The 17,744-nt window shown below is 36.6% G+C and overlaps 1 protein-coding gene across 7 annotated transcripts in view; it reads right to left on the bottom strand.

Annotated features, from left to right (window-relative positions):
• Nucleotides 1-17,744, bottom strand: part of LOC122574905 (QRFP-like peptide receptor) — an 80,624-nt gene that overhangs the window by 15,473 nt on the left and 47,407 nt on the right. For all 7 annotated transcript variants that reach the window (XM_043743101.1, XM_043743102.1, XM_043743103.1 and 4 more), the window contains exons 6-8: nucleotides 10,980-11,101; nucleotides 3,793-3,916; nucleotides 872-1,077 (exon numbers count right to left, since the gene is read on the bottom strand). In XM_043743101.1, the coding sequence (XP_043599036.1) occupies nucleotides 872-1,077; nucleotides 3,793-3,916; nucleotides 10,980-11,101 (452 nt within the window). The remainder of the gene's footprint in view (nucleotides 1-871; nucleotides 1,078-3,792; nucleotides 3,917-10,979; nucleotides 11,102-17,744) is intronic.

The raw sequence follows: 17,744 nt of genomic DNA, 5'->3' as shown, positions 1-17,744 counted from the left end.
ATTTTGAATAATTGTACAAATATCTCATTATATAAAAATGTAGATAAATATTTACAATCTCATTTTACGGTTCTGATTATACACGTTTCTACGTAACTGATTTTTAAATGAAATAAATCAAAATACGAAGCTAAATACGAATAAAATAAAAAAGCTGTCTGTGGATTTTAATGCAAGCAAATAAATCTGATGGAAAACGAATGAAAAATAAATACGAGAAGAGTAGTCTGGACATGTTTGTTAAAAAATTCTAATATATAATATAATATGTATAATAAATGTATAATAAAGAGAGATAAAGACTCTCTGTAGGTTCCGGAATAAACCTAGCGAAGAATTACATACCGCATGAATCATAAAACGTTACTAATTTAGGAAGCTAGATATGAACCCGAGAAAGGAAAACTCATTTCGATCATGAATCACTGAATTTGAAAGTGACAGTGAATATGTAATAGAACACCACAGATTAGCATTACAAAGTCAGGAATCAATCGGAGATTTCAATTTTCGATGCGTTCCATTATGGAATATTTAATAATAGTCAGCATCGATAACGGATCGTACTGTCAGCGAATATTACGTGAATCCTAATCGGTCATCTTTGGCGGAAACAGGTCTATAGAAATGCAAATCTTGAAAACTATATTTCATAGGAAGGGGTGAATTTTATTAAAATCTATCGCGTTGTTCTATCGTTCTTTCCTTCTTGTTCCCTATTTTTCATCAATGTGGATAAAACGCCTGAATACCGAAATACACGACTATCGCGTTATACTATTATAAAATGGCATGCAATTGGACGATTCGATGGAACAAAAATATTATGACTATTTTATCGAATAAATGGGAAATTTAGTTAGAAACTCACGTGCGACGGGATGTTAGGTGATATCGACGTTTCATAACGCGCCAAATCTCCCAACAAATAGCCGTGTAACAATAGCCCATTACGGTCAGGGGTAACACCAGAACCAGGACCAACATATAAACCTCGTGTGCACGCCATAAAAGTCCGAATTCTGAATCGCGTACGCACCAGTAAGCAATTACCCTCAGTCCAACTTCTTTGTGCGTCTGGAACAGAATTTTACATCGTGTTTTAGCCTTATCTGAACTTGTCGGGGGGATAAACAGTTTATATAGTAATCGGAGTTCACATAATAATGGGATTACCCATTTTCCCTATTAACCGGTTCAGGTAATAGTTCAAGTAATAGGAAATCACGTTTAGATAAGCGAAATGAAGCAGCAAAAATTCAGTCAATCGGAATTTAACTAAAACCTCATTTCGATAAATTGAGTTCTATTGTAATTTCATCTTTATGAAATGTTCGTCGATAGCGTAACGAACAATTATCGAACGTTTCGATATGATTTCCTTAACGAATTACGAACTGCGAACTATTATCGACGAACGTTCTTCTACGTTATATGAATATAATTTATTGCGTATGCACTAATAGGAATAATTATTACTACAATTATTACCTAGGCTTGCGATTATTTCCGCCGTTCGATTAGAGCAGCGTCGTGCGTCGTGTGTCACGTACTGCGTCGCAATGTCGACTGTCGAGAAACAGTTGTCGATAGACGCTCGTTAATCCGACCTTCGCCCCGAGACGGTATTTACATTATTTTTGCAGAAAGATCGTTAGCCTGGTATGCGTCGCACGGCTACGTATTATTTTCGTATGAAGCATGTGTTTGTAAACATCAGTAACATTAGTTCAATTATTTACCAATTACAAATTAAACAAGTATAACATATTTGTAATTTTCTAATTTTACTTAATAAATTTTCAATGCATGTTCGTCAAATAAAGGTTTAAAAGATCTCGAAGAAAACGAAGCAGGTAAAAGAAAGTTTATAAAATGAAAAGTATGAAAAGACATCGTAATTTTACGAAATGAATTTATATTTAATGAGCAGCGAATAAATATTATACTTTATCGTCATAATATGGTAAACAATTTTCACTACAAAAATTACTGAAATTCATAGCATATTAATTTGAAATATTCCTTTATCCTATATCCCAACTGTATGTCAAACAATAAACCTGAATACCACAGATTCCCTTCGCAGAAAGGAACACTTTATCGAACAGGTAGTCGCTGCATGGACTCGGTCTACCAATCACAAGCTATGCACATACTCGTGAACGTATTCCTCATTCTACTGCTTTACGGCATCGCATAAAGACATTTTATTAAACTATTCGAAATAGGTTTAGAAACGGCGATACAATTCTTCACGGTCGTATCGTACGTCATTTTATCGCCACACTCGCCCCATTTATTTTTACTAAACACATGCATCCATGCGTTATCTCGTGTTCCATTAACTCTTTCGTTCTTTTGTTACCCATAACAGCCTTTTCATAGGCAAACACAAAAATTTCATTATATGGTATAGCATGTCTGGCGTATTCGTATACACCGTGTTATATACATAATATTATAATATTTTTTAATACACTGGTCGGTGGAGCTCGAGCCTACTTACATAATTATTATTATATATATGTTAAATTTTGACAATGCAAAATGTGAAATGCAGTGACAAGAGCCATCGAGAAATTCCGGATCAAAGGAATCAGAGCAGTCAGACCGTTTTTTAGAATGTTAGTAATAACTCGGGCGCAAGATAGCGAAGAAATAGCACGAAGCATCTCCTGACTGAAGCTGACAGAACACGCGATTTCCCGCGATTTTCCATTTCTCTTATCGATCTTCGGAACTTGTACAAAAAATTAGCCCTTCAACGCTCCGATGCACAGATGTCTGTCGCCTTGAAACTTGAAACGAACATGAGAGTCGATTTTGTGAGTAACGTTTCCTCAGGCTGCGATCATGCTGCAATCATGCTATGTCATACATATTTGCACGAGCCAGCAATTTCTGTAAATGGAGTATCGGAGATCGAAATTGCAAAAAATTGCTGTTTGCGATTTCTGTGTCTAGCTTTTTACTTTGATGAACTGCGTGAAAGAGCTTGGATAAAAGGGACTGATAACTGACGCTGTGACGCTGGATTTTGCAAGAAGATTGAGCTTTCCATTTTCTCGATTTTCTCGGTTTAGATAGATTTTAGTCGAGACACGATACGTGATCAAAATTTAGAAAGAAAGTTGACTGAAATCTCACAAGTTGTTCGCGATACTTGCGATCAAATTTGTTGCAGATACCCACTCGACAATTACGATGATTTTGTATCATGTCGAAGAACAAATTCGTCGAGATAATTTAGTGGACGTTTATATATTATAAATATTAATTATAATAAACCTGCAGACGTTTATGTAATTTCATATTCTCATAGATGTGTATGTTAGAGTTATCTAACAGAATATCTGATCTGGAATCTAAAATGAAAATTAATTCTCTTATTAAATTTTATAAGGAAGCTTCTTCGACCCTAATTTAATATGTTCCTGCATCCTATATAAGCTCCATATAAATCTGCATTTTTTAAATTCGTCATAAAGGCAGAAACGGTCACAGTCTAATTACGAGTCCTGCAACTTGTTCCAATGTACTTATTTGCAACGAACGCTAGTTGTTACGCAGTTAAAAAGTAGCTTAATGCGTTCAGAGCGAAGCTGTATGCGGAATATTTGTACTGTGGAATGTTTGTACTGCAGTACTTAGTTATGCTACTTAAAAAACTTATATAGAGAATTTCGCCATTGAATTTAAAATCTCTAATATAAAACAGCCAGCTCATCGCAAGATACGAGCAACAATGTTAATTAAACCATACTCTTTTTAAAGAAAAATAATTCTCACCTGTGTGAAGATCATAGGAATACCGAGAAGGAATGACACCACCCAAGTTGTAATTACTATCTTGCGTGCCTGACTTATTGTGCAAGTGTACTGCGCCCGCATTGGATGAACTATAGCGTAATATCTGTAACAGAGGCAAAATTTTTAATTAATTTGGCAATGTCCTATAAACACAGCAGCGTGTGATAAAACAACAGTGGCTACGCGAGATTGCAACGGTAGATAAACCCATGAAGTTACATGGACAAAATCAGAATGACGAAATTATTTGAAAATATCCCAGGAATGATATCAGATTCGAATTCTTCAAATTAATATTTTAAAATGCGTAATTTTCATGGATCGATATCGAGGTAAACAATGCTACATAAATTGACCCATAAATATGACATAAATTGCTGTTAACGATATTCAGATATTTCAGGCATTTCACTATTACACGTTCGTAACATTTATCAAGTCTGCACATATACAGAAAGAATGTAGAAAATATCGAAAATTTATGAAAACGCGGCTCGATGAAATCCTAATTAAATTACATATGTATTCTTAACGAGATTCTCATCCTGAAGGATCTTGGACTTATATTCGCAGCCATGTTATCGTTTGCGGAGCATTATGAGCATATTACATTGTTGGCTTGGCGAGCTCTTGGTCTCATTATAAGAATGTCCACGTGACGCATGTTATCTTCATTGAGAGGATTCAACGTAGATCCGTAGGTTCTCTTTCCCACAAAATTGGAAATTTCATTCTCATCTCCTGCCATAACTACGACCAGTTGCTAACGTTGCTCGGATTAATTCCTTGTAATACCTATTATCCCTTGAATTAACGTAGATTCACAGCTGATGCCATGTTCGTATATAAAATGGTAAAGCATTAGCTGCCCAGAGGTTCTTCAGTTTGTTAAGCTTACTACTCTATCCGGGACTTGCAAGAGTTTCCCAATTTTCCACACATTGTTATGCAGAACCAGTCACGCTCCTAGTAACTGCATTAATCGCGTTTGCAAACATGAGTAATATACTCGTCCATCGATTACACTCCTTTTGAGAAACAACTTGAGAGACATGTTAGAAACACAGTGTGTAATTCACTGATACGTCCGCGCACTATTTCTGACTTGTCGTCGCTACCAATGACGATTATTTATTCATTTATATTATTGTATATTTTTCTCTTTGTAGCAAAGGCTATCACTCATACGTAAATGAATAGATAATAAGAATATAGGACGTGTAATTTGCTTACTGATGCACTATGTTGATGACTGGAATTCGAGATATTTGTCAAGCGCGTTTTCATGAAGCGACAGACGATTATTGTCGACTAGACGAGAGGCCCGCTATAATCTTTAATCCCGTGAATTTTATAGGAACCACGCGCCAAAAAGAAAATGAGGAAGGTGACTATGTATAAAAAGAGGAGTCGATAGAAACACGCGAAAAATCACGACGAATGCTTTCTTTTATGGTTACGATTATTTCTTGACACTCTTCCCCGTTTACTTTCGTTTTTTCCATTTCCTCCCTTCCCCTCATTTTCTTCGCTAGACGCCTATGCAATTTGTTCAGGTTATTAGATGTATAATGAGAGAGACGCGTGGATAAATTATAAGATAGAAAAATATATTTGAAATACGGAAGTGAAAAGTACAAAAAATTGAAATAATAATATGAGCTGGTCCAGATCCGCACGCTAGCAGTGTTACTCTATAACTGAAAAACCCCGAAGCCAACGTCGCCTGTCGAATGTTTATGGTCTGCCTTCGTCGCAGTCTTTTGTCTATGCGCTGTCGATGGCTTCAATGCTTTAGAAAGCTAAAAAGACCAGATGTAGAGTTTTCTTAAAAGCGGTGACCTTCAACACAATTAAGCGAAAAGCTTCGCGACGATCGTTCGTCTCTCCTTCCACATGGCGCAGCTACGAATACAAAGTGGTTCTATATTCCTAGCCTCTCTATCAATCAACTCTCTTGCCCACGACGTTCGGTGCAAACGAATTAAACAGAATCACGCTTGCGAAAGCTACGCTTTCTTCCGTCGCTCGATACCAGCAGCGCGTTGTGCGGGATAACGTCACTTTAGTGGGCGGAACAGTGACGTGATAGTTACGTATCAAATATACATTTCAGGCTGTTTCGTTACGAAACAAACAGCTGTACCAATGTATAGTATTTCATTGAAACTTTATGAAAATTCTAGACCGAATCTGGCCAGAGCTGGAGGAGGAATATACAGCGCAGATTCTGTACTTTATTTACATATACCAAGAAATCTACTTTGGCATGAAATGGATAGATAGATGGAAGCTTCGTGAAGCTTCCACGAGATGATGCGAATAGCATCAATCATAATAATAGAATAAAATGAAATTCTCAATCACGACGCAAGATAGTACTGTATTTAAGAACCTGTTTTGAATAGGAAATCTTCTATAAATAATGAATTAATTTTATAAAATATTATGATTTTATACAATAAGAAGAGATGAAATCGTGACATGCACTACTGGTCTATATATGTGGCTCTTTTATGTTACAAGCTTCACACGAAATGAAGAGTGTATTTAATATATTTCATGCTAGTCAGATAAAAATACGTTTGATACGCTTTAGTAATTTTGGAATTCGAAGAATTTTATCAATAATGGAGTTTTCATATCACAGGTTATACGTATATATGTATTACTCCATAATCAGAAATTAAATGGGCTTTTTAGATAGCCAGCGCAAAATATATTAAATAGGGAGCTACCTAATAATGTACATCATTGAACCAGCTACATATTAACACTAGAAATAATCTTATCAGTTTCATCACGCAATACACCGTAGATTAGATATTGGCAGTTTCTTTGAAAGATCAAAGGGTGATTCATAATTATTTACTATGCTGTTTAACATGCAATCAAACTTTCTCATCAAAAGGGACACTGTATCGATCGACAGATATAAAAGTTAAAAAGATTTGCCAATAAAATGAAAGTATAGAGTTGCTTTATTTGCGGGAAAGTAACAAATTAATTTTTTCTTTTGCCTAAAAATTAGAGAAGTTGGAAAATTAAACTTCTGCCAAAGCTGATGGAAATCTCTCGCGAAACGAAACTTTTATTTCACAGCAGACGACACGAAAAGCTTATTTTAATACGGGATTAAACAGTTTTCCATTTTCCATGGTGTTCCAACGGAGAATGACGGAGGTTGTTCAAAGCTGGCGTAAAAACATGACGCGAATGCTTACTCCCATGATGATGTTACTTGTTGAAAATAAATATGATGACTAGTATAAAAATGATTAGAGGCGAGTTTGGTTTTAACGTACATCGTCAGAGAATCCAACACCAGTGAGTGTTACATTTACAATTCCAAATAATCCAAAGAAAAATCAATATCTGCGCATCTGGTTTCCAATATGGATTACCATAAAAAATTCCTGCCATTCGATTTCGATGACAACCAGTTTTATATTCCAAACAGTGCAGACTATTTAGATAGATGCCCATCTATGTCCTTGTAATATAAAATAAAAGAATTTTTTAGAGTAAAATGAGAAAAGATTAGAATCGGAAACACGACCAGAACCCGAAGAACTACAACAAATTATGTGTAGTCCACGATAAACATCGTGTAAATCGAAAAATCGTCCGTTCTAACACGTTCGACGAGAAAAATATCCAACCTCGAGGACAAAAGTCATCGACAACCCTATACAACGTTATCGCCTAACAGCATCTGTCATGGCCATCTATAGAGTTCCTCAGCATCCCTTACATTACCTTCAGAAATATGGACGATTCCTAGGTTTATCTGTTTCCTTTCCATACAAAGAGCGAGATAAACAATAAGAAGCAACCTTCGAACGGCTCAACGGTGTGGAAGAAAGACAGGCGACGATAAGGCGATTCAATTTCCCCTAGAATGAAATAAATTTTAAGCATGACTGCGCGTTGGGAGAAAGCTGTTGGATTACGCGTATAGGTCTATCTTATTGGGTCCTTTATGGAAAGGGAACGTGAGCTGCGAGATGAAACAGCTTCCGCCCAGAGATCGTACACAATGTGTAAATGTTATCTATCAATTTTTTCTGTCCTTTCGAGGTGACGTTTATATGTAATTTACATATATCTTGAAGCTAGTATACACTTTTATAGGTAATTTTCTTGCTATATATTTTTTATCATATCGATTACAGTCATCTATTTCGATAGAAAAATATTTGTAACAAAACATTCGAGTCTTCAAAAATATCTTTAACTCCAGAAATGTACTCGTTCAATGGCTCGTCTTTTCTAGCCTTGTAAGTGATTTATCTTGACAGAGCTATAGCAGTGAAACGTAATAAAAGTAATTAAAGCTACTATCGTGGCTGACCATGAACAATCTTTACTACTTCTATCGTGTAAGATTGTTTCTTTCAGTCTAAAACACGTAGACAAGCTACTGGAGGCGAGTATGTATGTATTCAAGGTAACTTTACAAATACACCTTGAAGAACCTGTTAATTTATTGATTAACCATCTCTAGCGGTTACGTGACCGATTTATCTTAAAAAATGTACTAGCAGTAAAACGTGTTGCGGCTAATTAAATCTACTTTCGTCTCTGACTATGAACCAACAGCGTTACTTCCACTCCATAAAATTCTTATTCCTGAATTATTTTTTATTCCTAACGTTGCGTACAATTCGAAGGAATATGCTCGAAGAAAAATAAATTACGTCGCCATTTTCACCAATACGGTTGTATTTCATTGTATTGGAATTAATGGATTCGCAATCCTGTTATTTTTCACACAAACTATGTAAAGCCAGGAAAAAGCTCTCACGGCTTGCATTTAATCCTACGTTTTCTAGTCGTCGGACGACGGATGATTTCGCTGTTACGAAGCTTGATAAAAGTTTAATAAGACACGCGGGTAACTTTTTCGCGAAAAAGAGAACAAAAGAGAAAAAGAATCGCAATCCCTAGTGGGCCGCAATCCGATCTGAAATGAAAGGGAGAATTTATGACTGCTCGCCTGTTAACTGTCTTCGAAGGGTGTTGAAAGAAAAGGGCGAAGCAAACTCCCTGCGAATTTCCGGATGATTCGTCGAAATCCTGTATTCTTTCGTATCGAGAAATCGGATGGAAAAGGATAAGGGAGAGAATTTTAAGATGACTTCTATATCGATTAAAATTCAACGTATATACATATGTAAATTGAACGTTAAGGAGAGCGCGTTAATAATCGTATGGAATTGTGAAAATCGTGTTTCGAAACATAAGACGCAGAGCTTATGCTCGGAGATTATTTTAATGTAAATCGTGCTGCGAAATGTTAATGAGTTATTTTAAGCATTTATCGTGTTCTAAGAGGAAAACCCGGCGATTATTTAATATTTTAGTTGGATCTAATCCAGGGCGACGTGTTGGAATTGCTATTAACATCTGTCGCGAGGTTCGATCGTCAAAGTGAAATAACATGAACGTGTATTATTCTCCCAGAAGGAAGCTGAGTGCAGAATAATTTTATTATCTTATTTTTGACAACGTTTCCCCCCATTTTACAGTATTTTTACTGGCGAGTTGTGACAAACGAGTAACAGATAGTGATACAATAACTCGACGGATACATTTCATTTAATTTCTAAACAGAGCATTTAAATGACAATCTCGATACATTGAATGACATTCACGATACATTGGCCACTTCCATAAATAAAAAAGTAGGGGAAGCTAACAACGTAACGAGCATCGCATTTTGTAACTTTTTCTTGAAATTTCTTTTCAATTTGTTTGTCGTGTTATCTTCCGACGAAAAATATACTTGAAAAAAGTAAAAAGGTCTTTGCAGTCTCTTAAAAACCGAACATTAATCTTGCAGCTTAATATGTTACGAGATTAAGACAGTTGCAAAAAAGTGAAGTTGACCAATTTTACATCGGACAGGTTCATATTTGTTTATCTTTATTTTCTCCTGGAACATATTACATAGGTACAAAGAAGAAACGGTAAGGGAAGGGAACGTCGGAAAAATATGAGTTTCCGATCGATTTATCTCGCGCAACATCCAATAAAGGATCCCGCCTATGCATTTTTTTTCATAATCTAGGATGCTTTATCACTTTTGTGTCGACCTTTCCCACTCGTCAAACTTTCTCCTCCTATCTGCATTGTAATCATTATCGATCATTATCCACGTTGAATCTGTCAATCACAAAGTACACCCTTGGTTTGCGAAATTTAATATAATTCACGTGTATCGTTAATCGCAAGAGAGAAGAATTCTCAGAATGCGAGGACACGAAGGTCAATACGGTTTCGCGGTAAAATTGCACCATGAGACGGAACGAATTTGGCTGGTCCCTCGTGAAACGAAATTTTTTGTGTTTCATAGAAAGAAAACGTACTATCCACGGGAAGCTACAGCTGTACCTAAATAAAATGAATTTAAGAGAGCTCGTTTAAGTGCGTCAATTAAACGAAACTACGCTTCTCGAGCGCACGACGACGGAGCTGCGTTAAATAATTTCCCGACTTTTAATCTCTGAACAGTCGGTTCCCTTTAAGATTAAAGCGCCGTGAATTTTTCGGCGCCCGAACGTTTGAAAATAGAACAGGAAATCGCGTGGTTTTGTTAAAAAATGTATATATCTATATTCTATTATATTTAGACGAAACTTTCGCGATAATTATTTTGCTTCGTTCTGACGCGATCGTCTATCGATTCTAAAAATTAGATAGTGAACGTTCACGCGCTTATAAGGAAATTAAAGTTACAAAAATGCATAGAATGCAAAACTATATAAAATAGTTATAACGCACAGTGAGCCAAATCTCTGCTTTAATTGTATTCACAGAAACATGAATATGCATGAACATCTATACTCTGATAATCACTGTACACTATAAAATACACCACTGCAATTAACCTAAATCAAAGCACGAGATTAGGAGGGTTAAGAATTAAATTAACCATTATTATTAAAATTTATCTTCGAGATTGCGGTATTATTCGCATTTGCTTGTCTAATACCGTTAATTCAATATAGTGGCAAATTAATATTCCAAATTAATAATTAGAGGAAAGACATCGTTTACCATTTTTCAATTTTTATTTCAACACGCGACACGGTTTAAGAAGACGCGCAGAAAATAGAAGGAAAATACAACGGAGCCAGGGAAGGTAATAATGTCAGGTTTACCTTTCTATCGACATTGCGGTTAACGTGACGACCGAGCAAATAGCCGAGACGCTCTGCATATAATGCACCGACTTGCATAGAAACAGGCCCATCGTCCACGTGTAGGAGAACAGCTTGGCCACCTGCAACAAATCCATTCGCGTCTTGTCAGGTTGAATCGTTCCAACACCCCTCGGAACCATATTTTCCTTTTTATTACACACGTAAACTACGAACGCGGTTGAACCTATCAGGAAATACGGAATGATATTCAAAATGAAAACGTGACATTGAAATTTTATACGGATTTATCGCAGGGAGATGAATGCGAAAAAAAAAAAAAGAAAATTGAAGCATGAAATATAGAACGACTAGAAAATGAATCTGTAAAAGTGTTTGAGCGTAAAAATTAGATCGTAATGTACGGAGAAACAGCAAAAGAAGAAATCTGTGAGAAACATTTAAGCGTAAAATAAAAAAGAATCACGAAAGATAGATCTGTAAAAAGGATTTAAGCGTAAAATACAGAGAAACTTACGCGACAACTGTCTTGATTTTTTCTTTCAGACGCAATTTAAAGTTTCTGAAGAGAGGCCGGGAAACAATACCGGCGCAAGAACAAAAATCATGCAGAACAATGAGCGTGTGTATTGAAACAGATGAAAAAGGGTCCAGGGTGAAATAAAAGAACTCGAGGGAAACATTTTCGTTCGTCGGAACGAGGCGTAGTCGTTGTTCTTCGCAAAAACGTGTTTAATCAACCCCTTTCACAGGGTTTTCTTCTTTTACTCAAAGAAGATAGACTTTATTGAAGCACGCTCTTTGAAGCCGTTAATGAGCGTGAAACGCACCTCGCCAGAAGGAAATTCCTCGTTTTAGAACCAAAATGCGTGACGGTGGACTGGTCATTTAGAGACGTTCGCCAGTCTCGCAATTACGAAAACAGTGTTCGAAGATGAAAATTGTCCTCGAATAATTATGATGGGACTGTGATGAACTAGAAATGTGCTATCGTGGTGAACAACGAGCGGTAATTCTGTTTGAACTATGCCATTGTGTTTCTTTCACTAATTAGAGAACAAAGAATTTTCTTTTCGTTGACATGTATACATATTAAGCAATTTTTTATTTAAAAGACTATCTTAACAATTATTTATCGAAGAGAAGAAACGTTCTTAAAAATCGAGCCTTTTATTTTTAATCTTCAAAGTGTAAATATACGTTTGTCAGTATTCAAAGTTATACCCTGACAATATAGTAATTGATATTCTCTTCTTGAATCTCTAGAACTAATGTTCTCACATTCCTGGAAGACGAAAATTTCGATGAAATGAATGTTCCTTAATCTTTTGCATTAACTTGATCTTTTTGTATTTTTCATACTACTAATATGTCAATGCTCGGGCTGGAAGAAATAAACTTAGAACGTGTCAGTAATTTTGTTAAAACTGTTAGAGTAGAATCGTCATTGAAATTTCATGGATTACGAACAGCAAAGATTTTTGGCGACTCGAATGACTCTTTGTAAAGTACGTGGTTAAAAGGTTCGTCCTTTCCTTGAATTATGCATTTTCTCATGTAATTTTCACTTTAACTCTTACTGCAAATTTCACGTTTCAATCATCGGTAATTTCAGCGCTAAATAGATGAGTCTCGCTTTTACTTCGCTCAACTGCGAAAATTCTAATTAGTGAGCCGGCGAATCGTGGCAAAGATAAGAAGCTGATCTCCATTGCTTCAGTTAATTACGTATTCTTCGACGTAACTTTCGTTTTAACTAATTTACTAGAAATTTCACACTTCAGTCGTCGGTAGTCCCCAGCGTTGAAACACGTGAATCTCGTTTTTGCTTCACTCAACTATGAAAAGCCCAACCGGAGAACTGGCGAATCGCGACAGAGATAAGAAAACGCAAGAAGAAGCTGATCTCAATTGCTCCAGTTGAGCTGCCGCTTACTGCCAAGTTGTAAAATGATCCAACCAACGTCAACCGGAATTCACGAGTTGAATTAACCAACTTATTATCTAAGACCTCCTCCTTACACGGATCGAAAGAAGCTCGTCTAAATTTTAACAAGTCAAACGAAATGATTGGACCGATCGGTTCTGATCGTTCGTCGATGGGTGGCTGTCGGAAAAGTCGCCAAGTTACTTCGAAGGAGGGAAACGAAAGGAAAGGAGATACCTTTAAGTCATTTGCGAAGAAAGGGGAATTGAGAAGGAAGTTTCAATGAGAGCAATCAACTCGAACGGATAGCAAGGTATTTTTGACGTAGAATAGGAGGCGGTGGTTAAAAGCACGGCTGAAAATTTCCGGCACAATAGCAGCAACTATTTCGAAGGAATAATTAAATGCTACATAACGACCGGAGATAAAAGAACTGACTGTCCTGTGTTGAAAAAGCTCCATGTTGAATTGCGCCTGACCCAGTCACGAGAGACACGAGTTGCTTCGTGTCTCTGATATTCCGCATGATTTAATTATGAAGCATTCGTGCAGTAAACGCATCTCTTTGCAAAATTAAGTATTTCTAAAAACCTGATTAAATTATACTCGGTCATGGAGCACATGGTTTTGATTAAACTCGTTCCCATTAGAAGTGTCCTTTTTTTTATCGAATCTAATCTCTGTCCATCCGGGATCATCTTGGGATCAACCAGTAATTTTCTTGTCGCGGGTAATCGTATTACAGACCAGCTGCGTTCAATTACCACGATCGACTAAACTTTACGTTAACTTCATTAATTACAATTAGCGTTACTACGCGTTGTAGGAATGCCTGTGCAATTCTTCATCCAGCAATCATGGCTGATTCTCTTGTTTATGCGAATTTCTTGGCGAAACGATCCGCAAGTAAACTCGATCTTTTTCTCAATTCTCTTTCAGTTTGATACTGAAACGGATCCAGACATCTGCTTTCGACAACTCTCTTTTATTCACACGGTCGAATGTATTGGTCGAGTAGAGAGAGTGTTTTAACGGAGTTAGCGAAAGCGTTTCGATTACAGGATCCCATCCGGGATCATTAAATAAACTTCACTTTCTATGTATCGTTTAAGGTTTCAATTTTATGGTTTGAAAATACCGATGGTTTTTAAATCGCGTATATCTATGATCATTTAAAATCGCTTAGCCCAGAATATTAAAAAAATCTTTTTTAACCATTTTAAATCTTTCTATTCTTGCAAATCTAAGGAATAGGTTCAAACATGCGAACAAGTATTTTTCTCATCTGAGATAAATAATCCTTGTCGAGAAGGATTATAGGAATGAGAAAATAGGAATTCTCATTACTATTATTATTATTATTATTGCCTTTACTTTATGACTACTCATGATTACCAAGTGATTTCGTTAATAGTACATGTTAATATTCATTTAACGCAAATAATTCCATTATTATTACCATTCTACGACAATATCGTAAAAGACTCTGTTCCAGATTTCTCTCGCAAGGTTCCGTGGTACCTGAAGGTACCTGATTTGCATAATTTCGGAAATAAATCATCCAGATGCCGTACGATTCAAAAGATCTAAAAGTCTTGGATCCTGATTACGCACAATTGAAAGATTCGAAGATTCAAGCCACGAATCTACTGGAGTTTAGAGGTCAGAAAATCTATGCTAACTAGATTCAGAAATGTATGTGATCCGGAGCGCTATAGAATCTGAAGAATCCAAAAAACCTCAGCTTCTGATCGCGGGATATAAAGATTTACTGATTCAAGCTTTGAAATCTTCGAGCTTTGGAAATCGAAAAACCTATACTGCCGACAAAAACCGATTTAAATAGGAAATGCAAACGTTATTCGAGAGTATGCGAAAGGAAAGAAAAAAGTACAAGAATGCAAAATCATTCTATTCCGTACGTGGCCTCGTTCTCCATGCAACTGAATCAAAGAAAAGCGAGATGGTTTGCCACTCGGTCTAACAACAAGTCGCTTAGCCAGTCTGCCGAAATCTTCTTCGCGAGGCATTCCTACATTAAATTTCTAACGTGCTGGAATAAACAGGAGCTGGTTAAAATCGAATTAGGTGTAGACCGAAGTCCAGCAAAAGCTCGATGGAAACGAAGTTTTAGTGTAGGAATTTCATTCGTGATTTCCGATCTCGTCGAATTTTCAATTTTGTCTCCGGCGTTCGAACGATGGCGTATCGAACTACAAAGCTATGGCGGAGACCTTGCAACTTTCACCATTGCTCAACGTACTAAATGTTTAATAAGACTTTGGACTTTATCGAGGCGTGTATAACGGGGCGAGTTGCAGGAAACGTACCGGCCCAGTTGCGCGTCGAATAACGAAATTATTCCTGCGCGTTTGAACGCGCGTATAACCCGTTTGAATGGTCTCTACGAATACACCTCTGATTAAAACCGAACCTGCTTCGATATGTTCGAGCGTGAGAGAATTTTCAATGAAAGGCGACTTTAAACGACACGCAGGACGAGCATACGAACGCATATAAGAGGAACGGGCACGTTAAAAGCTTCGGCTTTAATGAAACTGAAGAAAAGAAACGCGTAATGAGAAACGCTTTGTCGCGAATATTCGTTGCGGCAATTCTGGCTTATTACGGGCAAGTGGCGGGATTAGTAAAATTATTATGGAATGGTGGACAGTTAGTACGTTAAAAGAATAACTGAGTTCTTGTGATTGGTATTTTAGAAACCTACAACGGTGATTACAAAAATTATCGGCATACCATTGTAGCGTTCATATAAGTGGATTCCACAAACAGAAACTCATTTAATCGGTTGAATAAATGCGGCTCTATTTACGTATCAGTTAATCAGCTGCAAATATATTAAATTTCGTATTATTATTATTTCTTCTAATAATACTTTCATATTCTACCCTATTTTTATTTCACCGGAGAAATTAACAATCGAATTTACCCTTCAAATTTAAGAGACGAGAAAATTAGTTCGAACAGTAACACAAAACAATCCGGGAATATCTGGACTAGTATTTTAAATACAACAATGCAATAAATAAGGTTTCATGTCTCGAAAATATTTTCCATCTCGTTGTAAATTGCGCTTCGGCAGCGATACAAATATCCGACTGATGCATCGTGCCGGTTTCACAAGCAGCCAGTTCAATCCAATAAAGTAATTTCACTATGAAATTCCGTGTCTAACGATGAAACATTTGCGATCATTCCCAGGACAGTTGCAACGACTGACATTTAATTTATATTGTGCCCTGCATAGTGGAGCATCAATCAATAACGACTTTAATTAGAACGTTAGAGTAGCGATTCGTTTAAGAACGAGCCGAGACGCAACTGTTTCTACACTCACTAAATTAATGCCACCTGATAATTGCTTAATTCGCTACCAATCAAGCTGCTAACGCATTGAGAACGCTCGTTAATTTCATCCACTAAATATTTGGATTCAGTTTCCAACACGTGTCATGTCATTATCAACAGGAAGTATGAAATATTGTACGAGAGATGATTATACACAGTATGGAAATTTTGTAGACGGTAAATCATAGTTCATTATAATGACAAATGAGTGAATGTATGGTGACTGCTATAAATTAATCCAATATCTTTGACACGATTAGAGGATTAAACGATTCTGTCAACTCCTTCTTTACGTACGACACTCTAAAGACTCTCGACACAATGATTCGTCAACATCCCACGTTATATTCTATGAAAAATCGTTTCCTTCGCCTTTTTCACTTTAATACGTTCTGAACGCAAGCCAATCCCCTTTCAAGATCGAATACACTCAACTGGTGGCTTTTCTTGATAGATCTAGTTTCTTCCCTCCCTAGTCGACTGTTTCTTTCGCAACCTTCGCTCCAGGTTAATACGCACCATTATACAAATAAAACAAAAATTGAGTGACCTTATCGGTTAATTAAGAATATTTTAATTAAGAGTGCACAGAAATAACGAAGCAAGTAATCAATTTATATCATTAACAATGTTAATAACATTCTATCAAAGATGCGTAAATATAATGCAATGAGAACTGCGTGCCAACCAGCAATTTTCAACCAGTTTTTAATTAATTTCATTCGATAAACACCGAGTAAGACCGATAAACGATTGACCAGCTACAAAAGAATGCAAAACGATACACTACCGCTCATAAATATTAGGATGTAAAATATATATCTATTTAGTACAAAGTGGATGCTATCATTTTACTATAAATCTGTTATTTTATCCGCTTCGTATCTGTCTTATAATATTAGGCACCAAACAGATGTAATTAGAATTTTTCAATAAATGTAACGAGTGAAGTATCGATAATACTTATGGCCATCGGTACACATCTGCATTGTAAATTATTCTAATACTCAATTAAGTTAACCTCACGCTCATTATTCCACGTCATTATTTCATCGCGTTGCTACCTCCGTCATTAAACGTACGCGGGTTGGCTAACTCACAAGAGCTAGAGATCGATATATTCGCGATGGTATGCTATGCCTTTTGTATCCTTTAAACGGACGAGCTATCCTGTTGGCTGTTGCGCAATCCTCCCTGCGTGGGGCACTCGTTCGTGTAAGCAGGTTCCAGGCGGAAGAATCGACGTACAATACGGACGTCCAGGTGAATAAATAAAGGCAATGCGAGACCATCGATCAGTCGGTGCAATCTTGCAAAGCTGTTACCGGCTGAAACTCGAGATTCCCGTCACGAAATGAAAATTGCATCAGTTTGTTGTTGTATCGTACGCTGTAAGTGATTTATCGGTGCATTATAGAAAACCTGTGGCTGTAAAGTGAAATGAACGTGGAAGTGACAAAAGCTCGGTT

This window comes from Bombus pyrosoma, linkage group LG14 (genome assembly GCF_014825855.1).
Source record: "Bombus pyrosoma isolate SC7728 linkage group LG14, ASM1482585v1, whole genome shotgun sequence".
Classification (NCBI taxonomy): Eukaryota; Metazoa; Arthropoda; class Insecta; order Hymenoptera; family Apidae; genus Bombus; species Bombus pyrosoma.
Note: the sequence above shows the minus strand (reverse complement) of the source record. Positions and strands in the feature narration are given on the sequence as shown.